At 33.1% G+C, this 23,687-nt stretch overlaps 1 protein-coding gene across 1 annotated transcript in view; it reads left to right on the top strand.

Annotated features, from left to right (window-relative positions):
- CSMD3 (CUB and Sushi multiple domains 3) overlaps positions 1-23,687 on the top strand; it is an 893,237-nt gene that overhangs the window by 823,974 nt on the left and 45,576 nt on the right. Inside the window, 7 exon segments of the mRNA XM_028533680.2 lie at positions 2,359-2,532; positions 8,517-8,690; positions 11,404-11,577; positions 12,805-12,990; positions 14,942-15,115; positions 17,591-17,773; positions 20,656-20,832. Coding sequence (XP_028389481.1) covers positions 2,359-2,532; positions 8,517-8,690; positions 11,404-11,577; positions 12,805-12,990; positions 14,942-15,115; positions 17,591-17,773; positions 20,656-20,832 — 1,242 coding nt within the window.

Genomic DNA, 23,687 nt, shown 5'->3' with positions numbered 1-23,687 from the left:
GGCTTTGGCTTCAGAAGCCTGTGTTGGAATTCTTGGTATGTCATTTACTACAACAACTAGAAAATGCTGTAGCATACTTCCACCATGCCAGCTCCACTTTTAGCCCTTTTCATGTATTATTTTATTTATGCCTTAGTTCCCATACTACAGATTAGTTGATATTATTATATTCATCTTATCAAAGGGATCGCATTATTTTACATGTCACAGATAAATGGTGGAGAAATGGAACTCAGTCCAGGCAGTCTGACTACACCCTTGTCTTCTAACCACTATGTTATAAGGTGTTTATTCCTTTTAATTCAAATATTTTAAACTATAAAATTATGATAATGCCTAGCTCATAGTTATTATAAAGATTTAATGGTATGATATGTTGAAAAATATCAGCTAGAATTTGATTCACAACAGGAGCTCAATAAATATTTACTGAATCAAATTGAATATATTGCCTTTCTATTTCCATGCATTCTTATAATATAAATGGCCAATGTCTAATGTAGATAAACTAACAGAACACAGGATATTCAGATGAAATTTCTTGAACTCACTTTGAACTTCCTTCACTACATTTATTCAGTGTTTACTTAGTGCCAGGAAATAGGCCTTTTTTAGCATATATATATATATGCTAAAAAAGGAATCAGAAGTCTAATGATAAATAAGAAATTTAATACAGCAGACAACTATTTGTGTAGTAAGTACACAGTTACCAAGTTTAATTCTAATCATTAATTTCTGTTTTGTAATTTACTTTCTTAATCTCTATGTGAACATAAAATTTTGAGGTTGTCCTTTTTATAAGATAATCATATTGATGAATTAAAATATCAAATATAGGTATTTAAATTATAGTTGATATTCTAAAAATATGCATCTATATTCATAAATTTTTGCCTTATTCCTTAGGGTTTTCTCCCAGGATCTTTCTCTGCCTCTACCTTTATTGTGTTTTTTTTTAATATAATTTCATTAAAAAGGCCTGTAACATAGGGATATTTCAAAGAGGTAATAAAAACTATCTCCAACAAAAAGATTAATGAGACATTCAACAAATGTTTGTCTGGTTTCTTTGTGCTCCATCCTCTATTGTGCAGAAGGGTTTACTTGGTCTGTAAGATCAGGTCCCTGCCAAAAGCTAAGAATGGGGAACAACAAGGAATCTAACAACTGCAATTTATTGAGAAATAGAAAAATAGTAATTTTTCTGGTCCTCCATTTGCTCATCATTTAAATTGAAATAATATATATTAGTGCTGTTAATATTAATAAATAGCATAGCTACCTCAAAAGATTACTTGGGGATTAGTTCAAAACAATCAGTTCATTTTCAGTTTTATATGTAACGATTCCAAGTTCGCAGATTTTCTATTTGTCTATCTAATGGCCATCTAAAGGCTCCACCCAAAAGCAGAGCTGGAGCCAGGATAATGCATTATGGGTTCACAGTTAGGTATTGGATTTGAAGGTCAACTACTGGGTTTAATTTTGATTATCCACTTACAGGCTGAATAATCTTATTACTTAAATTGTTGTGCCCACATCCTAGTGTATATAATTCTGATAATGGTTGCATCTCCCTCAGGGTTCTTTGGAGAATCACATAAGTGAAAACACTAGTAATAGTGCCTGGTACCAAATAAAGACTCAATAAACATGATCCATTATTTTCTTTTTCCTAGAAAGAGAATTCATTTGTCATCTTTAAATATAGAAGAGTCATAAGATCTGGGTTCTGAAAGACCTAGAAAGTCAGTTAATCTGCCCTTTTCTATTTTAAAACCTACAAACAGAATGTGAATTGTAACTTCATCTAACAGTTCTTGTGAGAACCAAATATTTCACATGTAAAGTATTCACATGTGAATACTTTAGGGTCATCAAAATAGTAGGGTCATCAAAAAAAAGTAGTTATAATCACTGTCTTAGCATTGTTTAGATGATGATGAAACTTTGTCTCAGGTTTGTCAAGGGATTGCCCAGTGTCACTTGGTAAGTGACACTTATCAAGAGAAAGATTTTGGGCTAATGACTTAGCTTCCCTTTAATCTTTTGATTTTTTTTTTCTCCTCTACAATTTGCTGAGTAACCAGTTTGGCTAAGCCAAAAACACAGCTATAATAGCTTCATCACATGGCACTCTAACTTAGATTTTATTGGAACTGAAAGGGGATACATTTTAAGTGATGTCATATATTTTCTCTGTGTTTTCACACTCTTTCAAACATGGTTTACAGATGTCAGTTTCAACGTAAATATGTCCAGTCAAAGGGAACTCAGAATGTGAAAAGCATGGTTTTGTTACCAGTGTATATTGACTATGTATTTAACAGTTTTAACTTTTTCACTGATTTGAAGTTATTTCCTGTGGAGAACTACCTACACCTCCAAATGGAAATAAGATTGGAACCCAGACTTCCTACGGCTCCACTGCCATCTTTACCTGCGACTCGGGATTCATTCTCGTGGGCTCCGCCGTGCGAGAATGCCTCTCTTCTGGTCTTTGGAGTGGGTCTGAAACCAGATGTCTAGGTAAGGATCTTTAAATCATTTTAACCAACCTTTTTTTATTCTCCCCTCTGGAAAAGATGCAGTCCTTTTTTCATAATATGAGGGAACAACTTTTATTTGCTCAGTAAGGGTTCACACTAGAAAATATTTAATTCACAAATGTTTCATGGTAGAAAGTTATTTAACAAATAACTGTGATAGTCAACTATGGCAAATGAAACTCACATCATTAAGGAGTGACACATTGTCTTCCAGGCATGGTGAAAATAAAAAGGTGAAATCTAATGGCTGAAAAAATGTGTATCTGCACACTCAGCTGGATTAATTGCTGTAGCAATTAATTCATTCTAAACCACAGTCAGTTCTTCCTTCACCTATTTGTTTAAGGTAATAACCAAAGAAGAGAAATGATTTCCACATTTAAAAATTCTCCTCCCTTTTTGTTTCACAATTTCAACATGTGTAACATTACTTTCTACTAAAACTTTAAAAATATATGTTTGCCAACCTGGTTTTAGGGCAAAAGGGCTTTTTTCCCCTTTGGGGCTCTTTGAATTTAATATTTAAGAACAATTGTGCAGTAAAAAAAAACTGAATTAGCTATTTCTTCTAACACCTCCTCTTTTATGATTAAAATAATATTATGATTTATGCTTCATCTCCTTTTGCAAAGATTTCAGTATCTTTTCAATATGAAGAAAATGGTATGATTTATGTCTTACTTTTCTCTTCAATGATATCGAGGTGTGACAGCCAGTACTGAGTTAGGTATAATAAAAATTGTTCTAATTATTCACTTGTCTTTTGGGAACAGGCATAATCATTGTGTTTACCAACTCAAAATTGCTGATTATTATGAACAGGGTAATGATAAATGTGTACAGTAGTTTGTGAAGTTTTACTGTTTATAATATGACACATTGCAGAAAATTCTATACTCTAGCAATTTAAATGCATTTTGTTTTGTTAATTAACTTGAAAATATTCATGGTACTGCAATGGTGATTTGAAGCCTAAAAGATTTTGTTATAAGTTTTGGCAAAATTATATTTTTTTACCACTTCAGTCATATCTGTTAATTGGTGTACTTGGAAATGGCAACAATTGTTTCTCTGTAAGAGCACATACATTTAAATGTGCTATTAGACTACTGTATAAAAAGAAAATAGTAAATAAATTAAATCTTTCTATATTAATATAGGGTTAAATAAGCAAATAAAAAGGTTTTCTAGTAATTCCTAAACTGAATTTGGTAATACTGATTTCAATTACAGATTACTTCGTTTACTTGCAGTTTTGAAAATGTATATGCAAACTAAAATCAAAATATTATATTTTATGGTTCTTTGCCCTTATGGACTGTTATTGTATGTTGCTTGTTGAAAATGATGTATAGAGAGGATGGTTTTATTCAGCTATTTAGAATTCCAATTCTGTTCTCCAAAGAGACCTGACATCACAAAATATTTATGAGAAAACATTGCCTCTCAGTCTGTGAGAACAGCGTCATCCTCTATTGCAGAGGACGTAGCTGACATCAGACATGAATTTGACAGGATGTTGATAGGAGGAAAGTGCAGTTGCCAAACACGCAAATCCTAGCATCTTAAGCTTAGAGTGACCTTATGGATTCACGTAGCCCAGTCATTCTTCTAATGTTGGAAAACAATTTGTCTTTAGAGCTCCAGACACCTTTGGCTTGGAATGGTACCTCTTTGTTTAAGGCTACTTTCATTCCCTTTCATCTATGTCAATATGTATATCAGCAATTTTTTTTTAATCACTGAGTAGAATTCCATTGTGTGAATATGCCACACTTAGCCTTTACCCTGTTGATGGACACCTGGGATCTGTCCAGTTTGGGGCTGTTTTAAATAAAGCTGCTATGAATATTCATGTAAAACTTCTGTGCACATATGCATTTATTTCTCTTTAATAATCAGGAGTAAATTTCCTGGTAGAGTTCTAGTGGTCTCACAATCTCTCCAGCATGTGAGATAGTCAGTTTTTTTTTAATTTTATTCATTCTGTTGGGTGTATAAAGTTATAAGATTTTAATTTGCATTATTTTGATAACTATTTATGTACTACAGCTTCTTGGGCTTACCGGACATTTGTAAATTTTCATTGTAAATGTATCTTTTATATTGAATTGTTTTCTATTATGAAATGTGGGAGTTCTCCGTAAATTCTGGTTGCCAGATCTATGTGCTTTCTGAATATTTTGTGTAGACATTCCAGAATGGTGTCTTTTGATGTGCAGAAGTTTTCAATTTTGATAGTTTTTCTTATATTTTTTTTCACTGTGTGGTTACTACTTTGTGTAGCTGATTGAGAGAAACCTTTGCTCAGCCATACGTCACAAGGATTTTCTTTCATGTGTTCGAGAAAGTTTGCGGTTTTGGTTTTACTTTTGTATCTGTGACTTGTTTTTAAGTTGTGGTTGTAAATATTGCAGAGTAAAGTCGAGGTGTTTTGTTTTGTTTGTTCCCAGAAGGATATTTGACACTATAAAATATATTTTATGTCTTGAAATTTTGTATGTTAGTTCTCCAAATTTGGTTTTATTTTTTCAAGACAACTTTGGATACTTTAAGTCGTCTGTAGTCTCATAAAACTTTTAGAATTAGATTATTAATTTTTATTTTTAAAAAGGTTAACTAATGTTAACTAATGATCAGGATTGCATTGAATCTATAGGTCACCGTGGAAAATTGGCATCTAACAATGTTGAACCTTCCAGTTTACGGACATAGTATATTTAGTATATTTATTTCTTTATTTTGGTCTTCTTTAATTGTTTTTTTCAGTAGCAGTATTTTCTATTTTTAGCATAGAGATCATGTAAGTCTGTTGCTAAATTTGTTCCTCAAAACATTCAGTGTATTTCTACTATAAGCAAAATTGTTCATCTTTAATTATATTTTCCAATTGTTTACTTCTATTCAGTAGTATATAAAAACACGATTATTTAAAAGATTTATCTAGTATCCTGCAACTTTGCTAAATTTACTCATTAGTTTTAGGATTTACTTAAAGTAGGATTTTCTGTATATGTATCATCTGAGCATAGAGCTGTTTTAATTTCTTATTTCTCAGGTTTATGCTTTCCCTATCTTACACTGGATAGAGCTAACCAAGCAATGTTAGGTAGAACTCCTAAAAGTAGACGACCTTGTCTTTCTCACTGTATCATGAGTAAAGAATTCAACATTTCATCCATAAATATGATGTTAGCTGGAGGTTTCTCTTAGATGTCTTTGGGTGCTCGACACACAATTTCCCAAAACAAGCAATGCTCTAGACACCCAGCTGGGTGTCCCACAGTTTAACTCTATTTCGGCACTATCTACCTGGGAATACTATCAAATTCTGTAAGGTAAGGGTTCACTCTGACAGGACTGTCCCCAACCGCCACTGTAGATGCCAGTCATAAGCCCTGGTAGTTAGTTACCTGTGATTCTGAAAAACCAGCTAAGTTTGGGGGTTCCAGCGACTTTGTTAATGGGTTTGATTATTTTGCTAAAGAAGCTCACAGAACTAAGAGAAACATTTTACTTATTAGCTCACGAGTTTGTTATAAAAGTGAAACTGGGAAAATGACCCAGAGGTCCAGCTGCCCACCATCAAGAAAGCCAAAGTCGTGAGGCAGGTTATGGTTGAGAAGGCCAGGGGTTTCTTCAGGAGTTGACAGCCTGAGAACTTGGCAGGCTCATGCCTGCAAAACCTTCATAGCAGCTCAGACATCCCGGCTGTGTTCATGGAGGAACCCTGGGAAGCGGGGGGCTAAGGAATTTCTGGCAATGTGCAGTTTCCCAGTTCTGCTCTGGGGTGGTCTCAGAGTTATCTCCTGTGTGTGTCATGACCTAGCCCCATGGCTCTACCTACAGTTTCACTGCCCGTGTTCAGGAGCAGGACCTGCAGGCAGTGTTTCTGCGAGTTCTGGTAGGTTTCCTGACATTTGTCCAGTTCTTGTGGGCAGGGTCCTGCGTTCCTTGCTCAGGCAGGGACTGCAACTGCTGATACCTACACATTACTCTCAAGGAAGCTTTTAATACATGAGTTTTCTAGGAGTCTGTTAGTACCACCTATTCTATAATTACTACTCGATTAGGATAGGATGTGTTCTTTTAAAAAGATATACTGTGTTTCACTATGTATAATGCACTCCCATGTATAATGTGTACCCACATTTTAGTACTAATCCCTGTGTATAATGCACATCCTTATTTTCCCTCAAAAATTTGGGCAAAAAAAGTATATATTGTACACGGCAAAATATGGTAACTCAGGAACAGCCAGTTGGAGGAGATCCAGAGGGCAAGATATGAGGGAAGGGCCTGGAGCTTCCTTGCTCTCTGAACTCACCACTCTGCCAGAATACCCACTTTTCACAGCCTGGGAAGGAAGCTCTAGGAACCTTGTCTTTTAACTTTTTATGGAGGCCTCATTGCAAAGGCATGGTGGATTAAATTACTGGCCATTGGTGATTAATTCAGCCTCTAGCCCCTTTCCCCTCCCTGGAGGCTAAAGGGGTGGGGCTGAAATTTTAAATCCTCTAATCAGGTAGTTGACTCCACTGGCAACCAGCCCCTACCCTCGGGTGAGGTCAGAAAGTCACCTAGTTAGCATAACAAAAGATACCTTAGTTTCTCTCAACATTCAGGTAATTCCAAGGGTTTTAGTAGCTCTGTTAAAGAAAGAAAAGGAAACCAATACTAAATGTATATTTCTTATTATGTCACAATATCACAGATGTCTTCACTGGATTGAAAATTTTTCTTAAACACCTAATTTGCTGTTAGTTTCAATCACCTGTGAGCATTGAGTTTTACCAAATGCTTTTTATTCATTTATTGAAATAATTGTATGTGTGTTATTTTCTTCTTTATCAATATGATAAGTTACAGTAGTTGATTTTCCATCTAAAAACAACTGTTAGTTTCTGGATAAACCCCAGATATGATGTATTATTATTTACATATGTTTCTAGACTGATTTTCTAAAATTTTCTTAAGGGGTTTAGCATTTGGTATGTTCATAAAGGACACTGCTTCTTTCCTGAGTCTTTTTCAGGATTACTATTGTGGTTGTGATTACCTCATAAAACAAGTTAGGAAGTGGTTCTTTCTTAAAGAGTGTGTGTAAGATTTTTTTTTTATTCAATGTTTCATTGAATGTTACCAGTGACAGCCTCTGAGCTGGACACTTTTTTTGTGTGTGTGGAAAAGGTTTTAATATAGATACTTTAAATAGATAAAGGACTATTCAAATTTTCTATTTTTGTGTTTATTTTGGTATAATGTCATTTTCCAAGACTTTGTCTTCTGAACTCTTAAATGTATTGGCATAAAACTGTTCTTTATATTTTTTTATGATTTTCTGTAAGTTTATATAGATATTACTTCACTCATTCCTGTTATTGGTAATTTTGTTCTCTCTTACTTTGTGCTGATAGGATTAGATAGGAGTTTCACCATTTAGTTGCTGTTCTTAAAGAATTTTTTGTTTAGATGATATTTTCTATTAGTCTTTCTATTTTTCTCTTGATTTTTTTCACTAACTTTAATGTAGTCTTTCATCTACTTACTTTGGCTTTCTTTTCTTTTGTATTTTGCTCCATTTTTTCCTCTTCTTAAAGTTCAATCTTAGGTCTTTAATTATATATCTTCCTTTCTAGTAAAGCATTTAATGCTATAAATCTCCCCACCATGCACTGCTTTATCTGAATCTCTCAATGTTCAATATTATATTTTCATTTTTATACAGGCTGAAATTCTAATTTCTACTAGATGCAAGTGTTACTAGAGGTGTCTCTTTTTTAAATTCCCTAATACTTGGCATTTTTACTCAGTCGCTTATGCCATGTAATCACATTTGCATTGTTTGTGGCATGCTTCTAAGTCAGTTTTAAAGGTTTAGTAATATTACATATGTACATACATACACAAATAAAATGAATGTAGATCACAGTATTAAAAATATTATTTTCTGACCCATTTCAGCAGGTCACTGTGGAATTCCAGAACTCATTGTGAATGGTCAAGTCATTGGAGAAAATTATGGATACAGAGACACAGTTGTTTATCAGTGTAATCCTGGTTTCCGATTGATTGGTTCTTCAGTGAGAATTTGTCAACAGGATCACAATTGGTCCGGTCAGCTCCCATCCTGTGTGCGTAAGTAAGCATGGCAGAAGTAATCAGAAACCTCTGTTCTCATGCAATTACCAGTAATAGTATTCTTACGTAAGATATATAAGTTTACACATGTATATGTAAATATATATTCATATATTTTTTTAAAGACAAAGACATAAACTAAATTCTCAGAAGTCATTTTAATATTGCTATGTCCTACTCTTTAAAACAGGGTGTGTTCAGAGGTATATAAAGCCATCTTATAGTCATCAAAGTCATCTTTGAAAGTGGAAGAAAGTGTCTATTATTTATGTTTTATTATAAAGACAAAAATAAATTGAACTATTCTAGTATTTAGTAGGTCTATATAATATTTACAAACATATTTGTATCAAGATGCATTCTTGACAAATTTTAGTTACAAGGATTTTAATTTCTTCAGACCACTGTGTTGTAGTAGTGTCAGTATTGCTGTAATGTAATACGTGTAACTTTTTATAGCAGAAAATACTTTGGATATATTTTTTACTAATAATTATGATAGTATAGTGTCATATAAAAATCAGATATTCATGGAGTACAATTAGTGTGGGGACAGTCATCTGACATGACATGTAGAACCATTGTTCTCATTTCAGTTTCAGTGCTAATTAGGTGAGCTAATGAAAGTCTTTTAATCTCTCTAGGCCCTAATTACCTTATATATAAAGTAAATGATTAAAAGTATTTATCATTATGGACCCTTTGTGGCTCAAAATCTATGCCATTTTTAAATACATCAAGATTATATATACATAGATAATGTGATTATAATATTTTATGATAGATTATAAAATATTAAATTTTATTTAAAAATATGTTTCAAGCATTCTTCCTGATATTTGTAAATTCACAGAAAATTGTGTAACCATTTGTAATTTTGAAATTGTTTTAATATACTAACTCAGTAGTTCAACAAATATATCTGATCTTTTAAGTTAATTTAGCTAGGACTTGACACTTGAAGAATAAAAGGGATTTCAAAATAGTACATTTTTATTATTAATCTTTATACCTGCTGTGCTTTGTGTTTGCTATATGTATGACATAGATATGCCCATTGTGCATCTATTATGACCATTATACTACTAAAATCAGAATATAGTTGAATATTGATAATTCTACTTTTCTTACCCCATTGAATCTTCAGCTGTATATCATGTTTCATATCATAATCTATTGTTTTCTGGACTTGAAGTCAATTATCAATGTGTTTCTTATTTTTTCCTTCCTAATTATTTTTATTCCAAATTACTGACATTTACATTAAAAGTGATATTAGAAAATGAGAATGAACACTGAAAATATGTTGTTATTGTAACATTTTAGGATTATACAATAGAGATTTTAGAGGTTTCAGATTAGTAACACATTGGTCTCATAGTGTGGATTCACAAAAAATATTTAACTTATTCTGTAACTAATTATATCCATATGTGTAAAATACATCATTGTCAGTTTTTATTCAACCAACAGAAATGTATTGAAACTCTAGATTCATGGAAAATACATTTGTATGTTGAGATTTAACAGGACAGAGCAGCATATAGGTAACAATTAAACTTGCTTGACTAAGGGTGATGTGAGCCTGCACATGCCCGTGAGCACACACACAGAATGTCTGGTGACTTACAGACAGCAACAGTGTGCTTGGGCTTCCCTAGATCTTTTTTTCTTTCACTTATATTCAAGCATAGCCAAGTCATACCACTTGGCTATTTTTTTTGTTGAATAATTGAGACTATAAATGAAAATTGGCCCTTGGGGTAAAACCGGTTTCCTTATTGATCATTTTAACAAGAATACTATGCAATTACATTTCCAAATGAGTAGGTTGACATTAACAATACAGCTGAAGAATAATTGCTCTCAGGTCATTTCAAAAGTACTGGAAGTGACTCTGGTTTTTCATTGTGCCCAATTATGAAGAACTATTACAAGACTTGCTCTGATTAATAGAGTGAGATTATGCGGTGAAACAGGTGCCATGGAAACAGAGTATTTGGGGAAAGCCGGGCCACATAAAATCTGGAATAGAACTGTAACACTAAAAGGATTTAAATATGCATCTAATTGATACCATTATTTATAAACAAAATTGTGCTAAGTTATCAGATATCAATTGTGAAGAACATAAACCAGTAAGAATTCTAGTACAGCGTTATTTTTTATTGTCCACATTTTATAGGCACAAATTATTTTTCAAACAAATATTTGCTTATCAATCATTAGTTATAAAAATTGTATAAGTAAAAATTGTATAAATATTAAAATCAATAATTTCAAAGTTAAACACAAAAAACTGTTTTCAAGTATTTTTCAATCCTCAAATGGAAAGATAGTTCAGTTTAATTTCTTTCTGTTACTGACTAATAATATGAACTTCATTCATTCCCAGAATCCTAAAATTCCAATTCTTCTTTAAAAAAATAGAGAAAAATAGGTACCGTGAAACTGTAAACATCTGTGCACCACTCGCATAAAATTATCACAATTACAAATAATTGTCTACTTATTAATATATTTCTATTATATTAGATTTTTGTGGCATTCTAAATCATTCCTCTGCATTAGTGAAAGTACTTTAGACATATTTTCACATAAAGGTGCCCTTCTTTCTGCATTGTTTGGAATGATTAGGGGTAATTCACATGTGATGACTGATAACCAAATACTGTTTTGTGCTTCCCCTGCCCCCACTTCCTGCTGTTAGCTGTCAGCTGTGGTCACCCTGGCAGTCCAATTTATGGAAGAACAAGTGGGAACGGATTCAACTTTAATGATGTGGTAACATTCTCCTGTAATATTGGGTATCTTATGCAAGGGCCCACAAAGGCCCAGTGCCAGGCCAACAGACAGTGGAGCCACCCCCCACCCATGTGCAAAGGTACGAGCCTCACACTCCTCCATCTCAGGCATATGGTAGTGATGTGTCTGTGGAAACATAGATGACCGCATTTGAAGCAGTTTGGGCAGAACAGTGGGAAGTCTTCAGCTAATAAAACAAAAAGATTTAATATTGATGTCATCTCGTTAGCAATGCTTTTAATTTTTCTCATTTTTAACTTGTTTTTTTTAAAGTTAACACCAGTAGGCTTTGTATTAACCATTTATATTTATTTTTTTATTCCTATTTTATGTCTGCATATGAAATATCATTAAGATCATACCCTGCTTCCACTGGTTGCAGTGTCAACCCGTAACCTACAGGCTGTGGGTTCAATTCCCAGTCAGGTCACCTACCTAGGTTGTGGGTTCAGTCCCTGGTCCAGGTGCATACAGGAGACAACCAACCAACACTTCTCTCTTGCATCAGTGTTTCTCTTTCTCCTTCCCTTTCTCCTGTCCTCTTTTTCTCTCTCTAAAAAGCAATGAAGAAAAGTCCTCATGTAAGGGTTGAAAAAATGTCATTAAGATTGTTTGCTTCATAATTAATGAAACTCAACTTTGGCATTTATTTACTTTGTAAGTGGAGGAAAGAAAGGGAAGAGTCAAGTTAAGGAACATGTATGAAGGAGTCATGGACAAAGACGACGGGGAGAGGGGAGGATTGAATGTAGGAAGTGGAGTGGGTAGGTCAGGGGAGACTATCAGGGGGGAAATGGGGACATCTGTAATTGAACAACAATAAATAATTTAAAAAAATATATGTTTTGGAAAAGTATATTTGAGGCCTGGTTTACCATGACCCCTATATGGAGAGTTTGTTATTTTCTGCATAGAAACAGATTAAAGATTTTTTTCGGTGTTTTTCTATTTTGCAAAGTACAGTATACTTAATATATGATAACACACAATCAAATCATCATAGACTTTACATTTTGTATAGTTTAACTATAGCTTAAAATGAATTGGTTTAAAAAATCTGTAATAAGCATAATGCTTATGGAGTTACTATTGTTTAAAATTTTTTTTCAAAAAATGTTTTCTTTTTCCTATATTTCAATCACACATTTTATTTCATTGTCTTAGTCGATGTATTAATTTTATTTGTTATTTTTAATTTGCTTGATTTAATTTACCTTTGAAACAAATTTCTAAATTTCTTATAGAAATCTACATACATGTATGTATGTTATTTCAAACACACTTTTAAAATTTGTCATTTGTTCAGTGGTGAACTGTTCTGACCCCGGAATTCCAGCCAATTCCAAAAGAGAAAGTAAAATAGAACATGGGAATTTCACCTATGGCACTGTTGTGTTCTATGACTGCAATCCTGGATATTTTTTATTTGGATCTTCAGTTCTGATATGTCAGCCAAATGGACAGTGGGACAAACCACTGCCAGAATGTATCAGTAAGTAGATAATGTGAATTCTTCCTTGAGAAAATGCCATGTAAGTAACATGGATGTTTGCTCTCTTACATCTAGAGCTATGCAGCAGAAGGATTTTGTTTCTAAATATTATTCTAATTTGACTTTTTATTTTATTATTTCATTTTGAAACTACACTTTCATATACTCTACTTATTCAATGCTTAGATGTCATTCTTATTCATATTAATGTGCTTTATATCTCTCTATCATTCTTTGGCTTTGAAACTTGAAAGAGCAAATAGATTATGAAAAGCAGACATCTTTCCTATCATCCCCTGAGGGCAATTATTTGGATGGTCTTCTGTACTGCTATTTCAAATTTCACTTAAGGCAATATTAGTCTTAATGTAAACAGCCACTAGGGCTTTAGAATACTTGAGGATTTAAACAAAGGTGTTGCTTAAAACTAATTGATCATAAATATTTATCATTTTCTAATACATACACATATGAATGTAGGTGTGTTAATATATATCATCTTTCAAGTCAGTGAACATTTGGGGAATGTATTTAGTTAAATTTATGTTGGAGTTGTAGAATATAAATTTGATAACTAATAGCAGATATACATGTAATTGATATGTGTAGTGAGAAAATAGAAATGAATAAAAATTATGTGAAGAATAGGAAAGTGAACATGAATTCTAGGAATTCAGTAAGTTGATAGGTCTCAAATATAGCTACATTTCTCAGAGAGTTGGAAAATCTTACATATGATAGAACAAATAACTTTATAGATTGAAGGGGTAGTATGTCAAAAATCATTGTGTAATTTATGATTATGCTTAATTTTAAATTATAAAATTATTTTTATGATCATGTTTTATTTAGAGGCACTTCACATTTATGTGGTAGGATTTTTTGAAAAGTTTGTAATATTATTCATGCACTGAATTAAAAATGTTATGCAATGTCTATTAAAATTCAGATTCTATGAAAATCATTAAGTCAATTGTTGATGGCTTCCTTAAAATGTATTTCACTTTCTTACTGTACACTGGTCCAGTAGTTTGACTAATTTAGTTACTTGGCCTTATGTGGCTATAACATTAAAATGAAAATATTTTCTAGGACATGTAAACATGAACTTTAGATTTTTGTACCTCTCATATACTTTTTTGCCTTTCTTATTTCATATAGCACTCCTGGTATTGTGCTAAGACCTCAACAGACTTATTAATTTTATGTCCTCTTATGTGCTATTTAATACTCCAGACTCTTATTGTACTCAATATTTTTTCAAGTTACATTTAAAAGCAGGCACACAGTAAGTTCCTCAGCTACCTCTAGGTCATCAAGAAAATTCTACAACGTATTGGCATCTGCTTCTGCTGTGCCAGCAGTGTTTGGGTTAACAAGCCACTGATTATTTTCTTTGTGCAGCATAATTTATTTATTAATGACTAGGAATATAATTATTCTAAACTACTTATTAGATAATATGGCACAGATACATCCTCACCCCTTTTATTTACCTTCAATGTCCTTCCCTTTTGATTTCTCTATGGGCTCATTTTGAATTCCATTGGCATCCTATGCCCTTGTTTAGCCAATCCACATATACTCTTCTCCCTAACTTGCACACCCTTGTCTGGGCACATATGTACTTCAAACCCATGCACATATGCATATGAACACACACTCACCACCACCAAACATGCAGACTTACACTCACTCAATCATTTATGCCCACTTACAGAGTTCCTGTTAAAACTCATGCTCGGGGTAAGTGGGATAACAGAATTGCTCCCATAGCTGCAACTTCCACTTTATTTTTTTAAAAATTCAGGTTTCACCTGGATGTTTGATTTCTCGAGGTTGTATGTATCTGAGCAGATAATTTACTTTTGATTTATTTTGTAGAAAGTTGGTGCAGGTTGTTCGATAGGAGATATAAAAAAATTTTATATTCAATAATTATGTATTGTAGTGATTGACTGTGGACACCCTGGCGTTCCTCCTAATGCAGTCCTGTCTGGTGAGAAGTACACCTTTGGGTCCACTGTTCACTATTCCTGCATAGGAAAGCGTGTCCTTCTAGGCCACTCATCAAGGACTTGCCAATTAAATGGCCACTGGAGTGGATCACAGCCTCATTGTTCAGGTACCACTTGGAAAATTGGACAGTGTCTCTTGGAAATTACATTATTAGTATTATTATTAGAAATATATGCACAAAAGCAATAAAATACTTGTTTTTTTAAACCAACATTTTTTTAAACAAAGAAGAATTTGAGAGAGGCTGTAACATTATTTATACATTTATTGGAGTGCTTCTTAAAGTAATATAAATTCAGAGCATATATTAGTACTAATGTAGATGGTAAATTACAGATAACACGTGTTATACTGTATTGTGGCTAATGTTAAGAAATAAGTGGTTTTAGAGTGCTACTCTGTAAAGTACTTATGTTCATTAAAATGGTGTTACCAAATACAATTTTTCCCAGAAGGCAATGTTGTTTTGGTGATATTCTGGTAGAAATCATGTCTATTACACTTTCTAAACAACTGGTTGCTTAATAGTATACATTAAAATAAAGGTTTAAATGTTTTAAATTAAACTAAGCCAAGTTTTATGGAAGATATTTATGTTTTCTATCTTTCTTTGTTATTAATAGGCAACATATACCTTTTGAGTCTCTCCAACACCACACTGCTGTTATTAATAGTTTAGAATAAGTGAATATTAAGGCTATTTTTAAACAATATATTTTTTCACAGAATGAGTGTATGATAAATCTTTTTTAATCCACTTAATGCTTTTCTTTAAAATGTCATTTAAGCCCTGGCTGGTGTGGATCAGTGGATTGAGTGCCAGCCTGTGAAGGAAAAGGTCGCTGGTTCAATTCCCAGTCAGGGCACATGCCCTGGTTGCATGCCAGGTCCCCAATTTGGGGTGTTTAAGAGGCAACCAATCTATCAATGTATCTCCTGCACATCAATGTTTCTCTCCTTTTTCCCTCTCTTCCCCTCTCTAAAATAAATAAAATGTCAAAAAAATAAAATAAAATGTCATTTAAGTATTAGATCTGTGACCTCTCCCTATTTGATACTACCTATTCTATTTGTTTTACCCAGTAACCAGATACAGGTGCTGATTTTTCTGCCTGTGTTTTTATTTATATATTGTCCACTATCTTTATGTTATTTTATATCTATAGAGAGCATGGTAAAAACTTACGAGGAGTTGTTTTACATTGTCTTCCCTTCAGGAGTAAAAGTTGTTAAGTGGTTACTTATTTCATAATCTCCTTGTAACTGGTGGTTAATCTCTATGAAGTAACTTTATAGGGCTTTAAAAACTGTCAAATAATTGTTTATACATAAAATCCCATACATTTACAGACATATATTCTGATGTATTGGGAAACTGGTACTGAATTGCAAAAAATAGAAATTGTACATAAATATTTACAAGTGATACACTTATCTTAAAATTTGTATGGTCATTAATATTAAATCTCATGAAAATGAGAAAGTGTGAAGAATTCCAAATACACAGGGCATGTCAAAAAGGGTATGTAAACAGACAGAAAGTATTTTCAGTACTTATATACCATATTTTGGACTATAAGACGCACCCCCCCCCCCAATTTGGAAGGAATAACGGTTGTTAATAATGCTGTTGAATTCTGTTTAGATTTACATTGGTGAAATATCATGTTATTTATGTTATTAAATATTTTACCACATTTTTGCTTTAAAAATTGTTTTTCCTATTTTCCTCCTCTAAAACCTAGGTGCATCTTATGGTTCGAAAAATATGGTATTGCCCTTTCTTTTCTTCTTCCTCTTTCTTAATATATACTAACACTATAGCAACTTTTATTTGAAATATTTAAGAAATGAGCCCTGACTGGTGTGGCTCAGTGGAATAAAATATTTAAGAAATGATAAAAGGACTAAGTAAATTCCTAACAGTAAAAATGATAAACACCGAGCCATGAACAAAATCCTAATTAGTAATTTAAGTCAGAGTTTTTAATCTTTGATTATTTACAGTTTATTTTTATATTTCAGGTATAAGAAGTTCACAGTTCATTTACCAGGGACAGTGATCATTGGTAGAGAAAATTAGGGTGTGAATTTTAGTGTTCGGGGAATATTATATTGTAACATTTACATTTTCCAGCACTCTACTGATCTAATTTAACAACAACAAAATTCATTAATTAGAAAATGCAAAGAAGGAAACATACAAATTACCAAATCCAGTTTTTTAACTTTAGTTTGGCAAACCCACTGTCATGCAAGCCTATAGTACTGTCATTTATAAATTTTCCAATAACTTCATTATTAACCAACTGCTGGAAATACTAACAAAAAGACCTTAATTAATAGGTCCAAATATCTCTGATAAGAAAAATAACACCACACTCTGAAATTATATTCTTTTTCATTTAGGCTTTTTCTTAAGGCTGGACTCAGATGGGAAAGATGAATTATGATTTTACCCGATCAACTTCACGCTAAAAATAACATGCATAAAACCAATGCCTATAAGAATGTCAAACTAAATTATGAACCTAGTAAATGGTTATTGAAATAAGCTAACTTGCACTGTACTGAATTACAGGCGATGCCACTGGTACCTGTGGGGATCCAGGTACCCCCGGTCATGGTTCCAGACAGGAAAGCAATTTCAGAACCCAAACTTCTGTACGTTTTGCTTGTGATGTTGGTTACATCCTTCATGGCTCAGAAGAAAGAACATGTTTAGCTAATGGCAGTTGGACTGGAAGGCAGCCAGAATGCAAAGGTAAGCTCGAATAGAAATGAATATGTTGAAATGGCTGGAATTTAATGTGTATTCAAATTCAAGTTGTTAGTACTAATGAAATTATTCCTACCAGGTCTTTGTTGCACCCAACCATGGAATAAAAGTAGCAGTATTTCAGTTTTACTGACAGCACTCTATATATGATAAATATTAATTATAAAAATATCTCTCATGGGTCATTTATATACAAACACTGTTCACATCTTAGCAAACATCTGGATTGGAAAAGTTTAAAATGTTTGTTTAAAAGGTTTGTTTTTTCCTCTTTATCACAGTGCTGTATTGTAGACACTATTGAGGGAAAATAGGTTCTTACATCAACATTATCTCAAGACGTGTTTTAGTTTGTAGGTTTGTAGAAATAGGAACATATACAAAGATGTCTAAATGTAAATGATATTTTTATTTATAGATTGCATTGCTTGTAACTAGAATTTTTTAAATTTTGGATATTTGGGTAAAATTGTTAATTGTTCTGAGTTCACGTATTTAAATATTTACAAGATCGGCTAAAAAAAGAAATGTTGCTGGAAAATTATCTTTATAATTTCAATTGTTCTTTTTGAGATGATTTTAGTGCAAAAACTAAACTTGCAAAAGTATTTTTGAAAGTTGCTCCATATTGTATCAAATGTACTAGTTTTATAAATAGGAAATAATTCCCAAAAGATTTTTTGACAGTTTTTTCACTGATTATATTTCAGAAACTTGTGTTTAAAATTAGGATCTGTATTTTAGGAAAGATCGTAATCTCAAAGTAGCAAATTTGGCAACCTTAATTCAGAGAACATTACAACTCAGTAGCTGTCGCAGGGAAAGGAGTGGATGGACAATGCTGTTGAGCAAGAAACAGTAAGACTTAACTATGAGCTTTATCACTCAGACTTTGCAAAGGCGAAGTCTCTATAATCTCACATTACTGGGTGATATCTAACTAGGCCTTTGTTCACCTGAACTGCAGAGGAGTTTTAGATGAAATACCACCTAGTGCTGACTGATTTATTAGTACATACTTTACAAAGAAAAAAGAACAAGGACTTGTAGAAAATATAACAGAATTAATATTGTTCTCATAAATAGAGCTTATATGAATCATTTAGAAAAACAGATTCTAGTAGATGAATGCACAAAGGAAATGAACAAAAAATGCAGACAAACATTTCAGAGGCAAAGTATTTGCTGTTTTTCTTCCCTGTGTCCACAGAGCTTTCAGCCCTCACTCTAGATAGGGGGTACACTTACCGTATTTTCCAGACTATAAGACACACATTTTTTCCACATTTTTTGCTTCAAAATTTCCCCCCTGTTTCCCTCCTCTAAAACCGAGGTGCATCTGGGGTCCACACCATAAGATGCACCTAGGTTTTAGAAGAGGAAAATAGGAAAAAAAAATTGAAACAAAAAATCATGGTAAAAAAGTGCATCTTATAATCTGAAAAATACAGTGCCTCTTTTCTTAAGTTAATGTACTTGTATTTAATTCAAATAATACTCTGGATAAAAAAACGTGTGTACTAATGTGAAGGAATTAGAGACAAGAGGACAGAAGTATAAGTGTGATTTGTCTATATCTGTAAATTTCTTCATTTTTATTGATGAAAAAAATTGAACCCAGGTCTCTGTTTCAAAATGCAAATCACTTGACATTTTATTAAATTTTTAACTTTATTGTTGATATTATTACATATGTCCCCACTTGCCCCTCTTTTGCCCTTTCCCACCCAGCCCTTCCTCCCCTTCCTTCTGGCCATAACCACACCGTTGTCCGTGTCTGTTGGTTATACATATATATTCTTTGGTTCATCCAAACAAGGATGATGCTTTTCAAGTCCATCTCGATTGTGTCAAGACTATGGATCGTGACATATAAATACATATGACCAGATTGTTATTTTAGGCAGATACTAATGAATACAGAAGAGGATAATTACTCTGGACAACAGATGTAAACATTTTTAATATATCATAGGTTCCCCTGTAAAATACTATGCACAGTTTGATCTTGTTGCAATTGGATAAACTGTATCGGTCTCCTGTCTCTAACACATACATACAGAAACATGCAGCACCACTGTAAAGGAGAGGCAAAATCAAATATTTATGATGCAGTAAATGATATAGATGGTATTATATTTTCAGAAAGTATAATTTAGATTATATTTATGAAGATAATAAAGCTTTAAATTCTTATATTACAACAAAATTTAGTATTATGTTTGACATGGGCTTGCTTTTAGGATATGTTTTAAAAGTCACTATGGTGTTGATGGCAAATAGTTAAATGTAGTGGAGTGTGAATCACACACGGCATTGTGTTTGTGACTCCTGTTTACGATATGTTGAAAATTTAATGAAAGCCATTTCAGAATTTATATACTTACATAAATAAAAATATACATGGATACTTAAACTATTTAAATTGCTTATTTTATATCTGTCCTCTTAGAAGTTTAATTATAATAAATCTCTGTTGCATCTCATTATCACATATCTTTCCATTTTACATTAGTTGCTTTTTAGGCAGAGACTCTTATAGTTCCTTGAAAGATTTTGTGGTACCCAAAGGCAATACTTTTGAGTAATTACTTTACTTTATAAAGTTTTTACCATAGCTACTAACAAAAAAACTTTGAAAAAATTGTTGTTGTACAATTTGTATTCTAGTGATTAAAGTAATAAAATCAACATAAATTAATCTCGAATTTCATCCACTTGTAAAAGATAATTTAATGCTTATTTTAGAGGGTTTTATAGCTCCTCTGGATAATTTGAAACAAAACTTCAGTCATTAACTTTTTGTGAGAGGATTTTTAATTATGTTATTTTTATACATACTCTTAACTTTTTTTTATTTTTTGTAGCTGTACAGTGTGGTAACCCAGGAACAACAGCCAATGGAAGGGTTTTTCGGATTGATGGCACAACATTCTCCAGTTCGATCATTTACTCCTGCATGGAGGGCTATAGCCTGCTGGGGCCGTCGGTCAGACAGTGCACGGCCAATGGGACATGGTCTGGGACCTTGCCCAACTGCACAAGTACGTCTCTCCTCGATGTCTGTCAGTGTCACCAGTTACGTGAGAAGTAGTTGAGTATATGCATGCATAGGTGCAATTTATAATTAATCAAGCCAAGCTAGGTTTTGACTATGTGTGTTGTCTTTCAGATTAAAAAATGATGGTGTTATGGGTAGGGTTTAGTGACTTAAAGAATCAGTTAGCCAAGAGGGATCACAGAAAATCAGTGCTGTTAAGTGAAATTTAACAATATTTGAAGAATAGAGATATATTATGAGCTATAATCAAGGTTAATAAAAAGAATGCAATTTTTATTCTGCCTGTCTAACACACATCAATAGCTGAGTTGGATTTTTTAAAATCATCTGATTATTAATGGCTTTTTGCATCTCCATCATAGGGAGTCCTGGTAGCTGATTTGCCCTTTTGATAGGCTCAAAAAAATATGGTATTTTAGAGAGTCTGTGTTATAATAAAATTATTCACTTAAAGAAATTTTTTAAATGTATTTGAAATTCCTATATATAAATTAATGCTTATGTATGGAATAAAATAAGATTTATACAAGTAACAATAATGTGTCTATTGGAAAATCACGGTTGCTTATTCATTTAAAAGAACTTCGGTGGCATCATGGAGATCATGAGATGTTTAGAAAGGAGGACTGTTTAGGCCGTGTTCCAAGACTCCAGGGGTCCTGAGAAATCGCTAAACCTCCATACTGAAAGAGACGCTGGGGAGGGTAAAGGATGCCTTTTGTATTGCACTTTGGACAGGTTACATGTGTCTTTGCTGTAGGGGCTTCCGTAAAAGTTGGTCAGTTTATGAATAACAAAATAAATTGAACTTAAGTAAAATTTGTATATGAGGGGCATGTTGTATCCAGGACCTAAAAAGGTGTTGGGCTTTTTAATGGGCAGTGCTAAGAGGCTAATATTTGCTCTTGACAGCCAGTAACACCTAGAAATTTAAATGAGAATCCAGGCCTTATACCATCTGCCTCCTTTTCTTTGAGAGCATTTGTATATCCTGAATGAGTGGTTCAAATAAATCTACTCAGGGGAGGATGCCATTAGGGTATTTTCACATCATACCTGTGATTCTGGAGAAAATTGGTTGTAGTTAATATGTTGCCTGCACAATTGTGTGTGTTGACAGGGCTATTGAGATACTCCGTGTGTACAGTGTCTCTTCAAAGGTGAAGGCAGACTATAGCTAAGAGGCTGCTGAAATAAGCCCTGAATAGAACATAACGGACAAGTCAGTAATATAATAGCAAAACATTTTCTAGCTGTTGATCAGTCAGTGACAAGTAATATTTCTGGCCCCATGTCAGCACCAAATGCTGCTGTCACATCCAATCTCCTGGTAGTTCTTTACCTCACCTTACGCAACATCCTCGCAGGCTGAGCAGTATTCTGCAGGACACTCAAGGAGTTCTTTCCCTAGATCTCCACGGTTCTCTTTTTGTGTCCTCTTGGGGACTGTCTCAGTAACTCTGTCCACTTCATTCTCTCCTGACTCTCAGATACACCTTTCCAATTCAGGGTGTTGTTTGGGCTCTGCATGGGGTCCTCCTCCCTGTGCTACAGCCTGGAAACTCTTAATGCAACAGGACAGGGCTGTTTTTGGACTCATCTCATTTGTTTCCTGTCACTCAAGGACCACTGTGCTTTGCTGCCTTTTGAAACTTTAAAAAAAATTGTTGTTGTTGTTTTTTGTTTGTTTGTTTTATTTTAATATTGTGTCCTTTTGGAGGGGATTGTTTCAAATGGAGAGTGAAGTCTTATCTATTTCTCCATCATGAAGATAGAACTCCCCCTACTGACTTTGAAAATGTCTGTTTTGCAATTATTTGTTAATAATTAACAAATAGGCTGTACTATTTCACACTATAGCAACCCATGTGAGCCTTAATATTCTTACTGGTGCCATTTTAGTATAAGTTCAAATGATGCACATTTGACAAAACCCTTTTCAGCACTGTACTTTTTCATATTCCTTCTGGCTAAAGTGGTTTCTCTATACCATGCCACTCTTCTAACAAATACCTGTAGGTTAACCTGTAAACCTTGTAGGGAATTGGTAACTAGGTCCGCTTGTCTCATTGTCCTTCTAGGGTAGAGCACATCACGTGACACACGAGTGACTTAATAGTTGTTGACTAACTCAAATATCGCATATGAATTTTATTTTACCTATTAGCATACATAACTTATTATTTCACTCCACTTTAAAGTAGTTGCAGAAAGAGCTTATAAGTTTCTAGTAGATTGTATATTTTAAAATTATAGTTCATGGAAAGGCTGAAATAATGAGTGTATTCTGAATAAAAGAAATCTGAATGGCACATCCATTTTTTCACAATAAGAATAGTGATTTTTTTCATCATGGATAAATACCTAAGTATTTAAGATATTTTCCAGTTTTTATAAAGATAAACAAGTAAGCATATCCCAATTCTTGGATTGAAAATTACATTAATACATTAATTTTTTAAAAATTTAATGGTCTTCATTTTTCTTTAGGAGTTGTAAGTCAAGTTAAAAATCACTCAACTCAAGAAAGATTAAATACAAATAACATATCAAAAATATAAAGAAAGTCCCTTGTTTATGTCAGTTCTTCAAGGAGAAATATTGTGTCAAGGAAGGTATTTTAAGCATCAGCTTTTAAATGATGAATTGTTATTAAACTAAAAACTGAAAATGTGTTAACAGTTGACTTTATAGGTAAAAGAAAGTTGCTAATTCCCTAGGAAGAGCTCCCCAAAACAAAAGAAAACACAAAAATATACCCAGGTAGAGAACAAAGAGTAAAGTTTCAGTAGTAATTAAAATAAATTAAACTGCCCTGGCCACTGTGGCTTAGTTGCT

This window comes from Phyllostomus discolor, chromosome 7 (genome assembly GCF_004126475.2).
Source record: "Phyllostomus discolor isolate MPI-MPIP mPhyDis1 chromosome 7, mPhyDis1.pri.v3, whole genome shotgun sequence".
Lineage (NCBI taxonomy): Eukaryota > Metazoa > Chordata > Mammalia > Chiroptera > Phyllostomidae > Phyllostomus > Phyllostomus discolor.
The sequence above is the reverse complement of the archived record's forward strand: the minus strand, read 5'-3'. Positions and strand labels throughout refer to the sequence as shown.